Raw genomic sequence first — 14,467 nt, forward strand, 5'->3', positions numbered from 1 at the left:
TATTTATTGCTTGCAGGAGCATCACAAGAGTGCCGATTTTTTTTTTTTTCCCCAAAATTAGCCGATTTTGTAAAAGCTGATCCCTCTAATTTGACTTAAAAAAAGGTTCCAAAAACTATCGGTTTATACACAGAAATATGCACAGAAATATGCGTTGTTTTGCTTTCACATTTCATTTGCTCTTTCAATAAACAATTTGTGATAGATCCAATCTTGTTTATCAGAATTTTGTGAAGGGTTCGTTTTGTTTGATCGGGATTTTGTGAAAGGTCCGTTTTGTTTGATCGGGATTTTGTGACAAGGTCCGTTTTGGTTGATCGGATTTTTGTGAAGGGTCCGTTAACGGATCCAAATATCCTCTGGCCAGACCCCTGACTATTGTACATAATAGTCTAATAATGGCCAATAGCTTATTCACATTGTTAAATTTTATTACTTTTAAGTAAATTATGATCTAAAATTAACTGCATCAATGTATAATTAAATTTATTTTCAGATTTATGAAATTCTAAAGCTAATGATTATATTTTAATTAAGGGTCATTCCATACAGATTCAATGGATGAGTGCGCTCGACCTTTTTTAATTTCTTTGAATCTCATATCCCAAAAAGATGCATATGAATGATGTTTAAAATCACTTTTATTTTTTCTCTAACCTTAACCCTTGGTTTTTTAGGGGTCATCAAAAGTCATTTTCGCAGTCAAAAATGGGACTTTTACCTTTGCATTTTGGCCAAAATCTATTTGAATTACATTTATGGCAGTTAATTTTACGCTTTGATGTTAAAGTGTATAAGATGATAGTCTTACATGCTGAGTTACGTGGCTGTAACTTAATAATCAAAATAATGGCAACAGGTTAAAGTTCACGGTCAAATGTAAAATTTTTACACATTTCAAAGGGTCATAACTCGCTTAGGGGATAAAAACACAAAGTGAAATATGGCAAAAACTAATCACTGGAGTCACACTAATGAGAAAATACAGCTGTAATTGTGTGTTTGTTTACCCTTTATAAATCAAAGCCCTTCAAAGATCAGAAAATTGTGAAAAATGACATTTTTAGACCCCTGTAAACCAAAAGGGGATGGAATTAAAATTAAAATTTGTTGGCCAATTGAATATTCCATTCAAGTACTATACATGTTATATATATTGTTTTGTGTATTTGGTTTGTAAAAAAGATACAGATCTTTGAAATTGAGCAATTTTGCTAGTTAATTTACGCACTAAAACAGAAATAAAAAGTGTGAAAGCTTTATTGCACTTTCTTAAATGGCCTATATAATATATTATACTGGAAAACAATATTTTAAGTATAAAAATAATTATTTTAATTTGATAACTTAGAAATATTTGGGCATGAATGAGTAGTTCATACTTGATTGACAGCTTAAGTAGTTAATTTATCTACACACACAAATTTTCAATAAACATTAACATATCTAAATTGCCTTAAACATATGCAAAAACATTATATATACAAAATTTAAACTTTTAAAAGTGCGTTTTTTATTTCTTGTTTGAGTGTAGTTTTGAAAAAATGAACTCACCTAGTAGTCTTATAGTTGTAATGGTGACTCAAGTATATGGCGTTTTGGAATGCTTTACCAAGGCACATTCATAATTTGATACTTTGAAAATGTACTAGGAGCAAGACAATGACAGCGGTTCTAAATTTAGTGATCAACACAAGCTATGTAATAACTTTTTTGACAATAATGGGCATTTTCTTTTGATAATCTTTTTAGTAACACACTATTCTTCATACCTATTGCTAGGGGACAATAATTTTACAGAGATAATATGTAAATACGGTGGCATAAAGCAGTGATTAAATGTTGTATTGGGATTTTATTTGCAGATTCAAACCTTTCTTGCAGCATTTTTTCAGCTAGTTTAATATACTGAATGCTCACAAGGATACATGCAATGTTTAGTAGCAAAAATGCAGAAGGTATGCATTACTGTAGGAATTAAAATGTGACTTCTAGTAGTTCTTTGCAAGCTAGTCTTAGTAGTATCAATTCTTTTTACGGTTCTTCTGATTCTGTTACAATGTCCATTACCGTGTGATATTGCATAGAAATGCCATTCAGCTTTCAAGTTGACATCAGTTTCGCGATTACATAAATTAAGAAAGTTCTATTTTTGTTGTGTATTTGAGTAAAGTATTTCAGTACGCCACATGCTGTGTCACCACCAGCACTATAGTACTACTGTGTGAGTTCATTTTCTTAAAACTATACTGAAACAAGAAATGAAAAACGCACTTTTTTTCCCCTTTCAACTATGTAGATAATGCTTTTGCACGTGTTTAGGCAAGTTACATAAGTAAATGTACAGAGCGTATGTTTGTATGTATTAAAAATTTGTGTGTGTAGATAGTCTATAAATGAACTACTTAAGCTGTCAATCACGTATGAACTACTCATTCATGTCCAAATATTTCTAAGTTATCAAATTAAAATAATTATTTTTATACTTAAAATATCGTTTTCCAGTGTAATATATTATATAGGCCATTTAAGAAAGTGCATTAAAGTTTTCGCACTTTTTATTTCTGTTTTAGTGAGTAAATTAACTAGCAAAATTGCTCAAATTCAAAGTGCTTAAATTCAAAGACCTGTATCTCTTTTACAAACCAAATACACAAAACAATATATATAACATGTATAGTACTTGAATGGAATATTCAATTGGCCAAGAAATTTTAATTTTAATTATATCCCCTTTTGGTTTACAGGGGTCTAAAAATGTCATTTTTCTCAATTTTCTGATTTTTGAAGGGCTGTAATCTATAAAGGGTGCACAAACACCCAGCAACAGTTACATATTTTTTTTAGCATGGTTCCAGTGATTAGTGTTTGTCGTATTTCATTTTGTGTTTCCGTCCCCTACGTGAGTTATCCCCCTTGGAAATGAGTAAAAATTTTACATTTGACCGTGAACTTTAACCTGTTGCCATTATTTTGATTATTAAGTTACAGCCACGTAACTCAGCATGTAAGACTATCATCTTATGCACTTTAACATCAAAGCGTAAAATTAACTGCCATAAATGTAATTCAAATAGATGTTTGCCAAAATGCAAAGGTCTAAAAGTCCCATTTTTGACCTTAAAATAGTGATAGACCAAGCATGAAACCATAATTAAGTCCCTCAACAAATGCGATAACTTGCATAATGCAAAACTTGATACTTTTGATGAAAAACCAGTTTGAAGTAATTAAGGGTAACCCCCAAAGCAGAATACTTGACGATGTTCTGCAATGTAAAATCATTTGACCACAATTGTTCTGCAAGTACTTCAAGCATTGCATACACAAGTAAATCAACGTGATCTTTTCCACAAATTGGGAGCCCTAAATCAAAATCCTTTCATACAGTTTTTTTTTTTTTTTTTTTTTCAGTTTTTATACCTTCACCGCTGCTATGCATTTCTGTAGAACCTAAACAGATTGAAGAAAGAAAGAAAAATATTTTACATGCTTTCTAAAATGCATAAAAAGAGCAAAGATACAAAATTTTCTAAAAATCTGAGCACAGGTGTCAAACCACATTCTTTTGGTTAATTTTACATGGCATAAAAGATAAATTAAAATAATGTTAATAAATAAATAAATTACTGAAATAATAAGTAAAACGAGTCGAATTAGGGTAGCAAATAATAAAACACTTCAAAACATTCTAAATAACTGAAATATTTTCAGGATGCAAAAGGATTGAATTCTCAAACAAGACACGCAATTTTCGTCGATGGACGTTGGCATGTATCCAAAACATACGTTTATGGAGGCAATTGCAGCGGATGAAGGTCGATTGAGAAAAGAAAGAGAGAACCAAAAATGCTAGAAAAATCAGAATCATTTCAGATTTAAAATATGAAATTTCTGCAGAAGCTGCAGATTTTCTACAAATATTTTCCAGCTCAAGATAGAACTTTGCACAAATTCTGCAGATTTCTCTAAGCTCAAAGTAAATCTTAAGTTCTTGCAGATGACTTATAGAATTCAACATTTTTTTCGAGTTTTCCGCCGAATTGTTGTAATTTCCTAGATTTTTAGATTTTCTTCTAATTTAAAGAAATCTACAGAATTTGTGCAAAATTTTATCTTGAGTTGGAAGATATTTGCAGAAAAACTGCAGTTATTTACTACAGAAATTTCACCGAAATCTGTAGAATTTCTGCAGAAAATTTGTCTGAGTTTTTCTCTCATATTTGAGCAGAATTGTTCTGCAGCTCAGGCATCTGTTCTGCGACGTACGTCGCAAATTTAGTAGTATTCTGCTTTGGGGAGGGTAACAGAATCAAATTCATACTAACAATTGCCACCCCCCATCCAACTTTTCAGAGTTAAAAATTAGCAATTGATTGAAAAGCGACTTTTTACTGAGTGGATTGTTTTTTTTCACAGAAATAAAGATTAAAAAGTAGAAATAAATGGACTTTTCTTATGATAATTCATGGGAATGCAACTTTGAAATGGAAAGAGGAAGTTTACGATTTGATTTTGATTACGGTCCTGATTTTTTGAGGCCACATTCCATACTTTTAGAGGTATTTTAATTAGTAAAGATACACTACTATCTAAAAATATAGCCTAATTTTACAAAAAAAAAAAAAAAAAAAAAATCAGCTTCAGGAGTACAACCCCCTAAAACCAACACCCCTCACTTCTGACCCCTACTTTTTTGGTGCACCACTTGCCTATGCTAAAAAGTCAAAATTATGGGATACCCTATTTGTCTTTCTAAATAAATTCAACACATGATGCAGGGGAACCACCCTAAGATCAAGGACCCCCCCTCACCCCCACCCAAAAAGAGAAAAATACTCCTCAAAACAGCCCCCCCCCCAAAAAAAAAAAAAATTTCAATGGCACAATTTGCATCATGCCCCCAGGTGGGCATCCCTGCATGATGTTTTTTTCAATAAATGAACCCTTCCTTGTGCTTTACATATAATATTTTTACTGTGAGCTGTATTTTATGATTATGTTTAAATTTTCGGTACAGGGTTTAAGTTCACTTATACTTCAAGAACTTATGAAGACAGTTAAAAGCAACAAATTAAAATAAGAATTTAAACCTAACAAATTTTTACTTACATCGATATTGTACACAAATGTAGCTGTCATGTATACCTTATTGCTCATAAAAATTTTCATCTAACCTTGCACTTTGGGCAAAAACAGGAAAATGTTTCAAAGGATATAGCCAATATCAAGGGGGGGGGGGGGGGAGCTAGGTTTTCTATAAAACTAGATCATCCCAATCCAATAAAAAATAACAAAGCTTTTTACCAAGGAAAACAGACTACCAGGTAGGTGAAATTGGGCTGCTATATTAGCAATTTATTGTTTTTTTTTTTTTTTTTTTTTTTGGCATTTCTTAAGTTTATCAGAAAATAGAAACAAAACTGACAGTAAATATTACCTTAAAATTAATTATTTGGTAATTTTGCAAAAAAAAAAAAACTTTTACTGATTAAATTTTGTAAATACTGACTAATACTGACCACTTTTTAAAATAGACTTTAACTGGCCAGTTTTATGCCCTGTAAATTTAATACACTGAGGAACCCCAGGCTCATTACCATTTGCTTATCCTGATATTCCGATTGCTCTGCGGTCCAAACTTGTGGCTGTCTTTCACCACATATTAACTACACTTCATTAGTGCAAGTTGATTAGTATGCTCATAATAAAGATATGGATTCAGGACAATCAATGCTTTGTGGTCTTGCCAGTTTAAGATGATAATTACCTAAAATTTGGCGATTGTGCCAAAATGTATCCTACCATTTAAACATACTTTGATTTTATTTTTTAAATATTATGCAAGAAATATGTTTTCAGTCCTACTCCAACATTACTTTAATCAGCAGCATTTTATCTATTTCAGCCTACGGGTGATGCATTGACACACATCAGGTTCGACACAATTTGAAAATGTTATAAACATTAAAACTTTACACTAGGTATAAATTCCTTACAACTTATACTTTCTAACCAGGTGATTATTTGTGAGTTCATTTGCTTAGGTTTCCCATGTTTGAGGGTAGTCAAACAAATGGGCAGGTTAGTGTTTACAACGAAAGTGATTCATGCTTTCTGATGTAGATGGCATTAACATGCTATAATAGCATTCCCAACGAAAATGACGAATTTCTTGAAAACTGGAGTAAAAATCATAGGAACAATGTATGAGATTGCTGGAAAAAAAAACAAAACTGAAAGGTTTCATTTGCCGAACAGATATAAATTAAAGAAAATTTTTAGCATAATCAAAATCTGAAGAACTTGGCATTAATGACTTGCCGGATCGTTAAAAAAGTAGATCCACGGATATGGATCCGGATCATTAGTGTCAAGATCCACGGATACGGATCTCCAATTTTTGCCCAATTCAACTATCCAAGTGTAAAATTTATTACGGTAGGTATTTCCGTCATGATAATAACATTGATTCTTCAAAAAATGTCATCTACGGCGAAAATATAATAAAGACTGATTTACTCTTTAAAGAAATCTCCGTTAAAATTGAGGGAGAGTTGGAAGGAACAGGTCAGCGCTGCATTAATGCTTAAACAGAATGTGAAAAACTATTTCTAGCTTGCTCGGTAGACGTAGGATACAGGATACAAGAGTGTAAAGCTGCTACTGGATAGGCTAGAAATAATTTTGCGCATTTTATTTCAGCATAAATGCTGTGCTGACTCATTCCACCCAAATTACTCCGACCGACGGAATAAAGTCGGGAACACTTTTACAAACAATAAAAATTTTGTCTCACTTTTTTTTGAAGAATGCCGAGAAAAACCAAAATGAAGAGTAACAGAATCCCCAAAGCAATAACAAAAAACTAATATTTAAAAAAAAAAGAAAATTAAAATATTAATTTGAATTTTGAAATTTTGAACTCAAATTATGTTTTTCGCAATCACGAGTTGCGACAGGAACTATTCATCGGAGTTAGTTTCTAGAAACGGCTCCAGTCCCTCAAAATCTGCCCCTACTCCTGGGCAGTTATGTGTGTACATTGGTGTGTGCGTACATGTGTATGCTTGTGTGTGTGCGTAGACATGTGTGTATGTACGTAGGCGTGTGTGTGAGTTTGTATGCGTGAGATTCTGTATGTGTATGAGCTTGCGTGTTTGTAGGACATGGACACTACCGACAGTACTCCGGGGGACAGTATTCAGGACCAGAGGCCGGTGGTGCTGCAGAGGCCCCTGGTTCAAGCTGAAAAAGGAACCAAACGCCAAGGACGGTGAAGTGAGAACAATGAGCAATCGTGATTGCTCAAAAAAAAAAAAGTCTCAGAGAGCCGTTGGCTTCTGAAATGATAGCTTATAATTTAAATAGAGAACAAAACCTAATTTAAACGGCACATAAGAGTCTTTTATTCTAATATTTAAGAACTTCCAGAATAGAAAAGATCCGTTTAAGGTCCTTCAAAAAAGTATCAGATACGGATACAGATCTTTACTTTCCCTTGGACATCCGCGGATACGGATAGAGATATCCGGAACATAACTACTCGGCATAGTATCTTTTGAAAGTTACAACACAAAGGAAATTTTAAGAAATGTGTTCTTGACATACCAGACTCTTTTTTCTTGGGTAGAGCATTCTGAAGAGTTCTGAAATGGGGAAAAAAATGCTTTGGTAAGCAAATTTCATAGATTTTAGACAAAAGTTACCATACAATTGACTGTACAAAATTGCAGCATTTCTCTATTATATATGGTACTTACTTACTAAATATATTTTACCTAGAAATGTTTTTTATTACAAAACTGTTGACGTAGAAATTACACATCAGTAACAGAAATTAAGACATGAGAGTATTAAGAATACACCGAAAGTTTTAAGTACACTCATACTTTCATACATGTGATCACCCCCCCCCCTTTTTCCAAAAAAAAAAAAAACTGAAAGTTTTGCATGAAGAACTAAATTTATCCGCAGAGCACATAGGTGCAAGTTTGGTGATGTATTCAAGACGAAATATATTCCTCCCCTACCACCCAAATGCCAGTTTTGGAATCTGTGTTTGATTTGAATTTTAAACCTATAAATTGTAATATTTAAGCGTTTTGATATCGTAATTTCAAAACCTCTCCCAGATCTCTCCCAGAATTTTTTTTAAATTGAAATCCAAAAATTGCAATGGTAGGCGATTTTGCTAAAGTTCAGGGAAAAGAGGGGTTCAGGAACTCTTACATCAATTATTTCAAACTGATAGTCCCAAAATCACAATATTGGGCAACCTTCAAAAATATTAGAGAAAGAGGGAGGCACTTTGGGCTCTCCCCGAATTTGAAGCTTTAAAAACGAAATTGTACTCCATCTTTCATAATGTTTATATGCTTTTTGAATACATTATCGAAGGTATGGAGTTCAGGAACCCTCCTTCGGCAATATTTCAAAATTGAGGTTCCAAAAACGCAATTTTAGGCGATGTTGGATAATGTTAGGGGTAACAGCATTCGCAACTCCCCGCCATTAGTTTTTTGCGGATCGTAAACATTTTTATTTCAGCAATAAAATCTCTTGGGACATAAGATTTTCACTTTTACAACATAAATCAGTTCTGATCAGAAAGTCCACCCAAGGTAGCGCCAATAAACTAGAAAAGAAGGAAAGGTAGGGGAAGGCTATGGGCGACTAATGATAACAGACTGGCACCATTCCCCTACACAGTCTTCATTTGAAAAAGAATTCTTTTATAAAAAGCAGGTGGTGAAATTAGCAATAAAAAACCTGCTTCAATGAAGTAGATATATTTTTTAACGAAGTACACTTTCCAATATTCATTAAGGAAATGAATCCTTACCCCAGGCAGGGCCCCGAATCACATACCTCTTAAAACATTCAAATATAGCCTAAATTGTGGAATTTTAAAAATTTCCACATTAAAAATTTCAAAAAAAAAAAAAAAAAACGAAAAAGAACTCCCGAACCCCTTCCCTTGATTTCAGACCAAATGTCCTTAAGTTGAATTTTTAAGGCTTCAGTTTCTATATTTTTTTTTTAGTAATAGTAACCTCCTTACCTATAAACATGACTTATGACTGCCTAAAAGTTTTAATACTTTAATTTTTGGAAACTTTTTGAAAGAAGTTTCCTACACCCTTCCCCCTTAAAGTCATCCAAAGATGGCCCAAAACAGAGCTCTTAATATTTCAGAAACGGAAATATTTCGGGCTGGGCGGACCCCCCCCCCCCCCAGTGTTTAAGAGTTATTAGAGCAACTCCCTTCCCCACATTGTCAAAGACAACCAAAAGTTTTAAGGCTTCAATTTCAAAAATATTTTGAAAAAGACCCCCCCCCCCATTGAATTCTCTAACTCTTAACTCACTCAAAAATAGCCAAAATAGCATTTCTTGAGCATGGACAAATTTTCAGGGGAGAGAGAGCATCCGAACTCCTTTCCCTAAGTTCACTAACTTTGACTTAAATGTATGGTTCAATTTTTCATCACCGAAGTTTTAAGAATTTTAAGTTCTAAAATTTATTGAGAGAAAACTTTCGAATTCCCTCTTCTTAAGTCCTCCAAAGATTACCTAAAGCTGAGTTCTGAATACTTCAGCTTTGAATATTTCTCGGAGAAGGGGGCCCCCCAAACCCCCAAGACAGTCTTAAGTTGCTCTTTTAAGACTCCAGTTTCGGAATGTTGCCTAAAGAGAGCCCCCTCTCCCCCCCCCCACCTCTTGACATTACCAAAGGCAGTCTAAAAGTTTTAAGACTTCAATTACAAACCTTTTCGGGAGAGGGTAATTAATTCCCTTTCTCTTAAGTCCATTTCAGTGTAGTCTCATATAGTTTTTAATACATCAGCTACAAAACATTTTCATGCTATAACACCAAAACCATCTCTCATTCCTTCACCAAAGATTGCCAAAATTAGTGTTTTTAAGACTCCAGTTTTCAATTTTTTTTAAAACCTCCCCCTCCCCACATTTACATCTTTAACGACGGCCTAAACATTTTTGACCTTTAAATTACTATTAAGAGTTTGCAGAGGAGAAATCCCAAACCACTCCAAGCGTCAAAAGTGGCTTTCAATTCAGTTTTTTGATATTTTATATTGGAGCTCTTCAGTAGCCCCCCCCCCCTAGATTGTCCAAGATATAAACGCTTTTTGACCTCAGTATATCGTGGGTTAATTTGTGGACTTACCCTCTTTGCAAGAGCAGCATTTTTTCGCGAAGTTGTGCTGCCGTTATTTTCCTTGTTTCCTCTCCCCATTTTCTATATTTCTATTCCTCGTGAGTGTTAGATTGGAAGACATTAGAATTTAGCGATTCTTTAAGTCCTTGTCAAAAATACAGTAACGGTTGCCCTAAGACATTTTAAGAGGGCACATAATTTTCATTTATATGTGCAAATAATAGCAAGAGAAAAGGCTAAATTTTCAATTTGAGACTATTATTTCGAAAAATCAGGGAGAATAGCGAGCAACTCTGCGGTCTGCAATGCAGCGAGTTGAAAATAACAAAGCTATACCTAAAAAACCTCATACAGCGTGTGTCTAACAGTTACTCCTTCAAAAGCATGTTGCAAACAAAACAAGCCCATGGCGGAAAATCGATAGAATGTTGATGTAAATTCGTAGTTATGGAATGGTCCATTAGTTAAAGCATATTTTTCAAACACTCAATTTTTTTTTTTTAAATAAAAACTGAAAGAAAGTCATTGAATTTCTTTCCGTCCCGACCTTAGTCTCGGAAATTTTGTCCAAGACGGAATTCCATCCTGAGACAGAAAGCCTTGCACCTATGAAAAAGCATTTCATCTGTTTGAATTAGAGACGTACCGAGTACTCGGTAACTACTCGGTACTCGGCCTACTTGGCCAATTTGCCGAGTACTCGGTACTCGGCCAAATTCTGATCAGATACTCGGCCAATACCGAGTAGTTGCAAAAAATTGAATATTGTCCAAGACAGATACTAAAATTTATAAAAAAAGAGCAAGCATTATATTCTGCAATCATTTACAATTAAAATTTATAAGTCAAATTTAAATTTTGAGAATAATGAAGTTTGTAATGCTTCAATGGAATAAATCTTTATTTTAATGTCCCCAAAGTTAATAAAACTTATTTATTAAAAATTACGCAAAAAATGTAAGTATAGAAAATATGGAATTTTTATATTAAAAATGGATTTTTGCTACAAACAAAAATTAGTTATAAAAAATGTAAAAATACCTTTGCTTAAAAAATAAAACAACCTTAAAAGTACAGTGCAGGAACTCTGCAGACACGTGTTTTGGCATTACAAAGAATTCCTTTTTCAATGCACAAAATGGGGTCTCCTAGATTTAAAGGCTTCCGACAAAAGTCGTATTTTTTTGTTGAATGTCTTTACATTCTTTAGTTCACATGTTATGCACTGAAAAAGACGGTCCTTGTAATGGGGGGGGGGGCAGAAACACGTGTCTGGAGTGTTCCTGCACATTTGTTTTATCTGCTTTTAAAAATTATTTATGTTTGGCAGATTAGAACTATAATTGATTGGTATACAGTGAAACCCCTCCTAACGGGCGGACACCCCTCTTATGCGGACAATTTTTAATTCCCCAGTTCCAATGCAAATAACATTATTAAACCCCTGTCCTGCGGACACCTCTATATTGCAGAAAAAAAATTTGTCCTGTTAGTGTCCGCATTAGAGGGATTTTACTGTAATTTGTTTTAATTCCAACTTGATTAATCATAACTTTTATTTGTTTATTTTTAATTTAAAAAATTATTTTTTTGTAAAATTTTTGACACAAACAAAATTGTATATATATAATGCATAGTTAAATTTAAGCAGGAATTTAGTTTTAAAAACTATTATATGGACAAGGAGGTTTATACTACTATTCCAATAAGTTCAAAATTCATCACATGTGTGTCTGTGGTTCTTCTTAAAACATAATTGGTACTTGGAACTCGGCCGAGTAGTGAAAGGCCGAGGACTCGGTAACTCGGTACTCGGCCGAGTAATAAAAGGCCGAGTACTCGGTACTCGGCTACTCGGCCAAAGTGCTACTCGGTACGTCTCTAGTTTGAATCAAACGTGCCCAGCCAATAGCAGCTCATAGACAGGTGGCGATTTCTTCTTATTTGTGAAGTAGGTAGGATAGGCAGCTAGTGACATTTTATCTCATAACTCGGGGGAGGGAGCGTGGGTCGCACGGTGTGTTGTGACGTCATTGTCAACTTAAGTTACAACAAGTATAGAACAGAAATGACAACATATAAAGACAAGGCATTTTGAAAACTTACTTCTGTTTAATAAGATCTTCAAGTGAAGGGGAACCAGAAGGTAGCTCTTTCTGAACATAAAAAAAAATATATATCAAAATTTTTATTACCACTTCATTTCATCGTAATAATCAAATGACAGGAGAGGACAAATAACAAAAACAACACATTAGAAAAAATTCTACAACGACTTAAGTAACAAAAACCTTTACAAACTGAATTATTCTTTCTTGAAAGAACTCTTATTACTAAGAATGAAAGGTAGATATATACAAGAAACTCTCAATTATCCAACAATTTATACAAACATAACAAATAAAAGCAATATTTATCAAAACAATACATCATTTAAATGTTTTCCAGGGGCAAAGTACTTGATACATATTATATACACACGTACATAAATGCATAAGTTTCCAAAACGCAAGGGGAGGCGCAGTTGATTTTCTTTTCGTGGAGTAGGGGGAGTGAGTGTTAGAAATGAGTAGTCATTAGCCACTTGATGCCAAACAATTAGGTTTAATGCCTTATATGCAACCCTAGGTTCAAAATTTCACGTCAAGTTTCAGATTCAAGTTTTTCTTTCCAGACCCATACTGATTGAGATCTGCGATTGACATGAATATTGATTTTCTTTTAGCAATTTTTACCAGCAATCAATTTTGTCTCTGTAAAATTTCTCTAAATTCTTTATATGTTACAAATTTATCAAAATATATCTCTGGAATAAGAGATATATCCTTCTGGATATATCTCTTATTTAATAAATATTCTTTCGTATTCTGGTATGATTCAGTATAAAAGGTATTTCATTGACGATACAAACTAAATTACTTTGGCTCCACCTTATTTTCAGTTTCAAGAAGGAAGAGAAAAATTTTGAGCTTCACATATTAGTAAACATATTTTAAAACTTTGCCGCTACGTCTATGTCGTATTCTGAAACAATGATCTGGATAGCTTTTGGAGCAGTTTTAAAATAATTAGCAAATAGAGAATAAAGACAGACAAAAGGAATTTAAAGGAAACATACTCATACACAACGCATTTCAAAGTATCTGTCTCGGATGCGCATGAGCGCTGAATGCGAAAAGTAAATTTTAGATATATAGCGAAAAAAACAATACCGATTTTAGAGACAATAATAATCAAATAGTATAAACACAAACAAAAGAAATGAACACAAATTCGAGACGAACCACGTGTAGCGAATTAACAAAATCCATACAAATAAAACACTGCACAACAAATCGTAGATGAGACTCACCACAGAGGTGGATTTTGCAAATATTTTAGCACTTTTAGGAGATTTCTTTAGCAAGTAAGAATACACCAAGGCGTTAACATCCATATTATTTTCAGACGCCATGAACACATGAAGCACAGAAGGCGGCTCAACATCAAAAGAAACGCAAAACGTTTCTGCTTATGACACGTTGCCATCCACATCCAAAATAATATTGAAGTATAAAGCTTTTAGGAGCGATAAGTTAACTCTTGAGTTCTATCATCTACCGGTTATGCACCGGTTACCATTTTAAGCTGCTGATTGGTTGATTGAAGCACTTGGTCATTAGCTGTCACGTGATTGTCGAACGCAAGGCTATTTTATAATGGCCATCAACGATTTTCAGGCAATCGCAAATTCGCAACTGCAGAGCTCGAATACGCACCTGAGATGGTAATCACTACAACTGAAAAAGGTAAAACATTCCGTTCCACGTGTTTTCTTTGGGGTAAACAGGCTTCAGACAGTTTGTGATGTATGTAATTTCAAAGGAATAGAAAAGAAAGCTTCCCACAAACATGACGTAAAATTATCAGTAAATAAGTTTTAAAGCAAGTTTAAAGTTACGGCATTTGTTTGCTTTACCCTTTTCTTCCGCCATTAGACATTGGCTGCAGCGTCCCCTACATTTTATTGGAGTTGCGAATAGATGTTTATCCGGCCCTGTATAGTTATTAGTGTTAACAGGGCTTTTAGTCATCCATGTAACTTGACAGTATTTTGGTTCTTTAAAGCCACATTCTTCAGAAAATTCATTTTTCTACACAAGATATTTATCGAAATAAAACATTCTGTTGTGAATAAACGGTCTGATTCAAAAGTACTTGTTTTCTAATTTACACATTTTTCAAATGCTTATAAATTAATGATTTCTGAAATCAGAACAATATAGTTCGATTCGTGACAATCGC

The 14,467-nt window shown here is 33.6% G+C and overlaps 1 protein-coding gene across 1 annotated transcript in view; it reads right to left on the reverse strand.

The window, feature by feature from the left end:
- The window catches only part of LOC129223895 (nucleolar and coiled-body phosphoprotein 1-like), a 31,030-nt gene extending 17,369 nt beyond the window's left edge, over positions 1 to 13,661 (reverse strand). Inside the window, exons 1-3 of the mRNA XM_054858270.1 lie at positions 13,536 to 13,661; positions 12,290 to 12,339; positions 7,612 to 7,649 (exon numbers count right to left, since the gene is read on the reverse strand). Coding sequence (XP_054714245.1) covers positions 7,612 to 7,649; positions 12,290 to 12,339; positions 13,536 to 13,637 — 190 coding nt within the window. The 5' untranslated portion in view covers positions 13,638 to 13,661. The remainder of the gene's footprint in view (positions 1 to 7,611; positions 7,650 to 12,289; positions 12,340 to 13,535) is intronic.
- Positions 13,662 to 14,467: the final 806 nt, after the last annotated feature.

The sequence above is a fragment of the Uloborus diversus genome, chromosome 6, assembly GCF_026930045.1.
Source record: "Uloborus diversus isolate 005 chromosome 6, Udiv.v.3.1, whole genome shotgun sequence".
Classification (NCBI taxonomy): Eukaryota; Metazoa; Arthropoda; class Arachnida; order Araneae; family Uloboridae; genus Uloborus; species Uloborus diversus.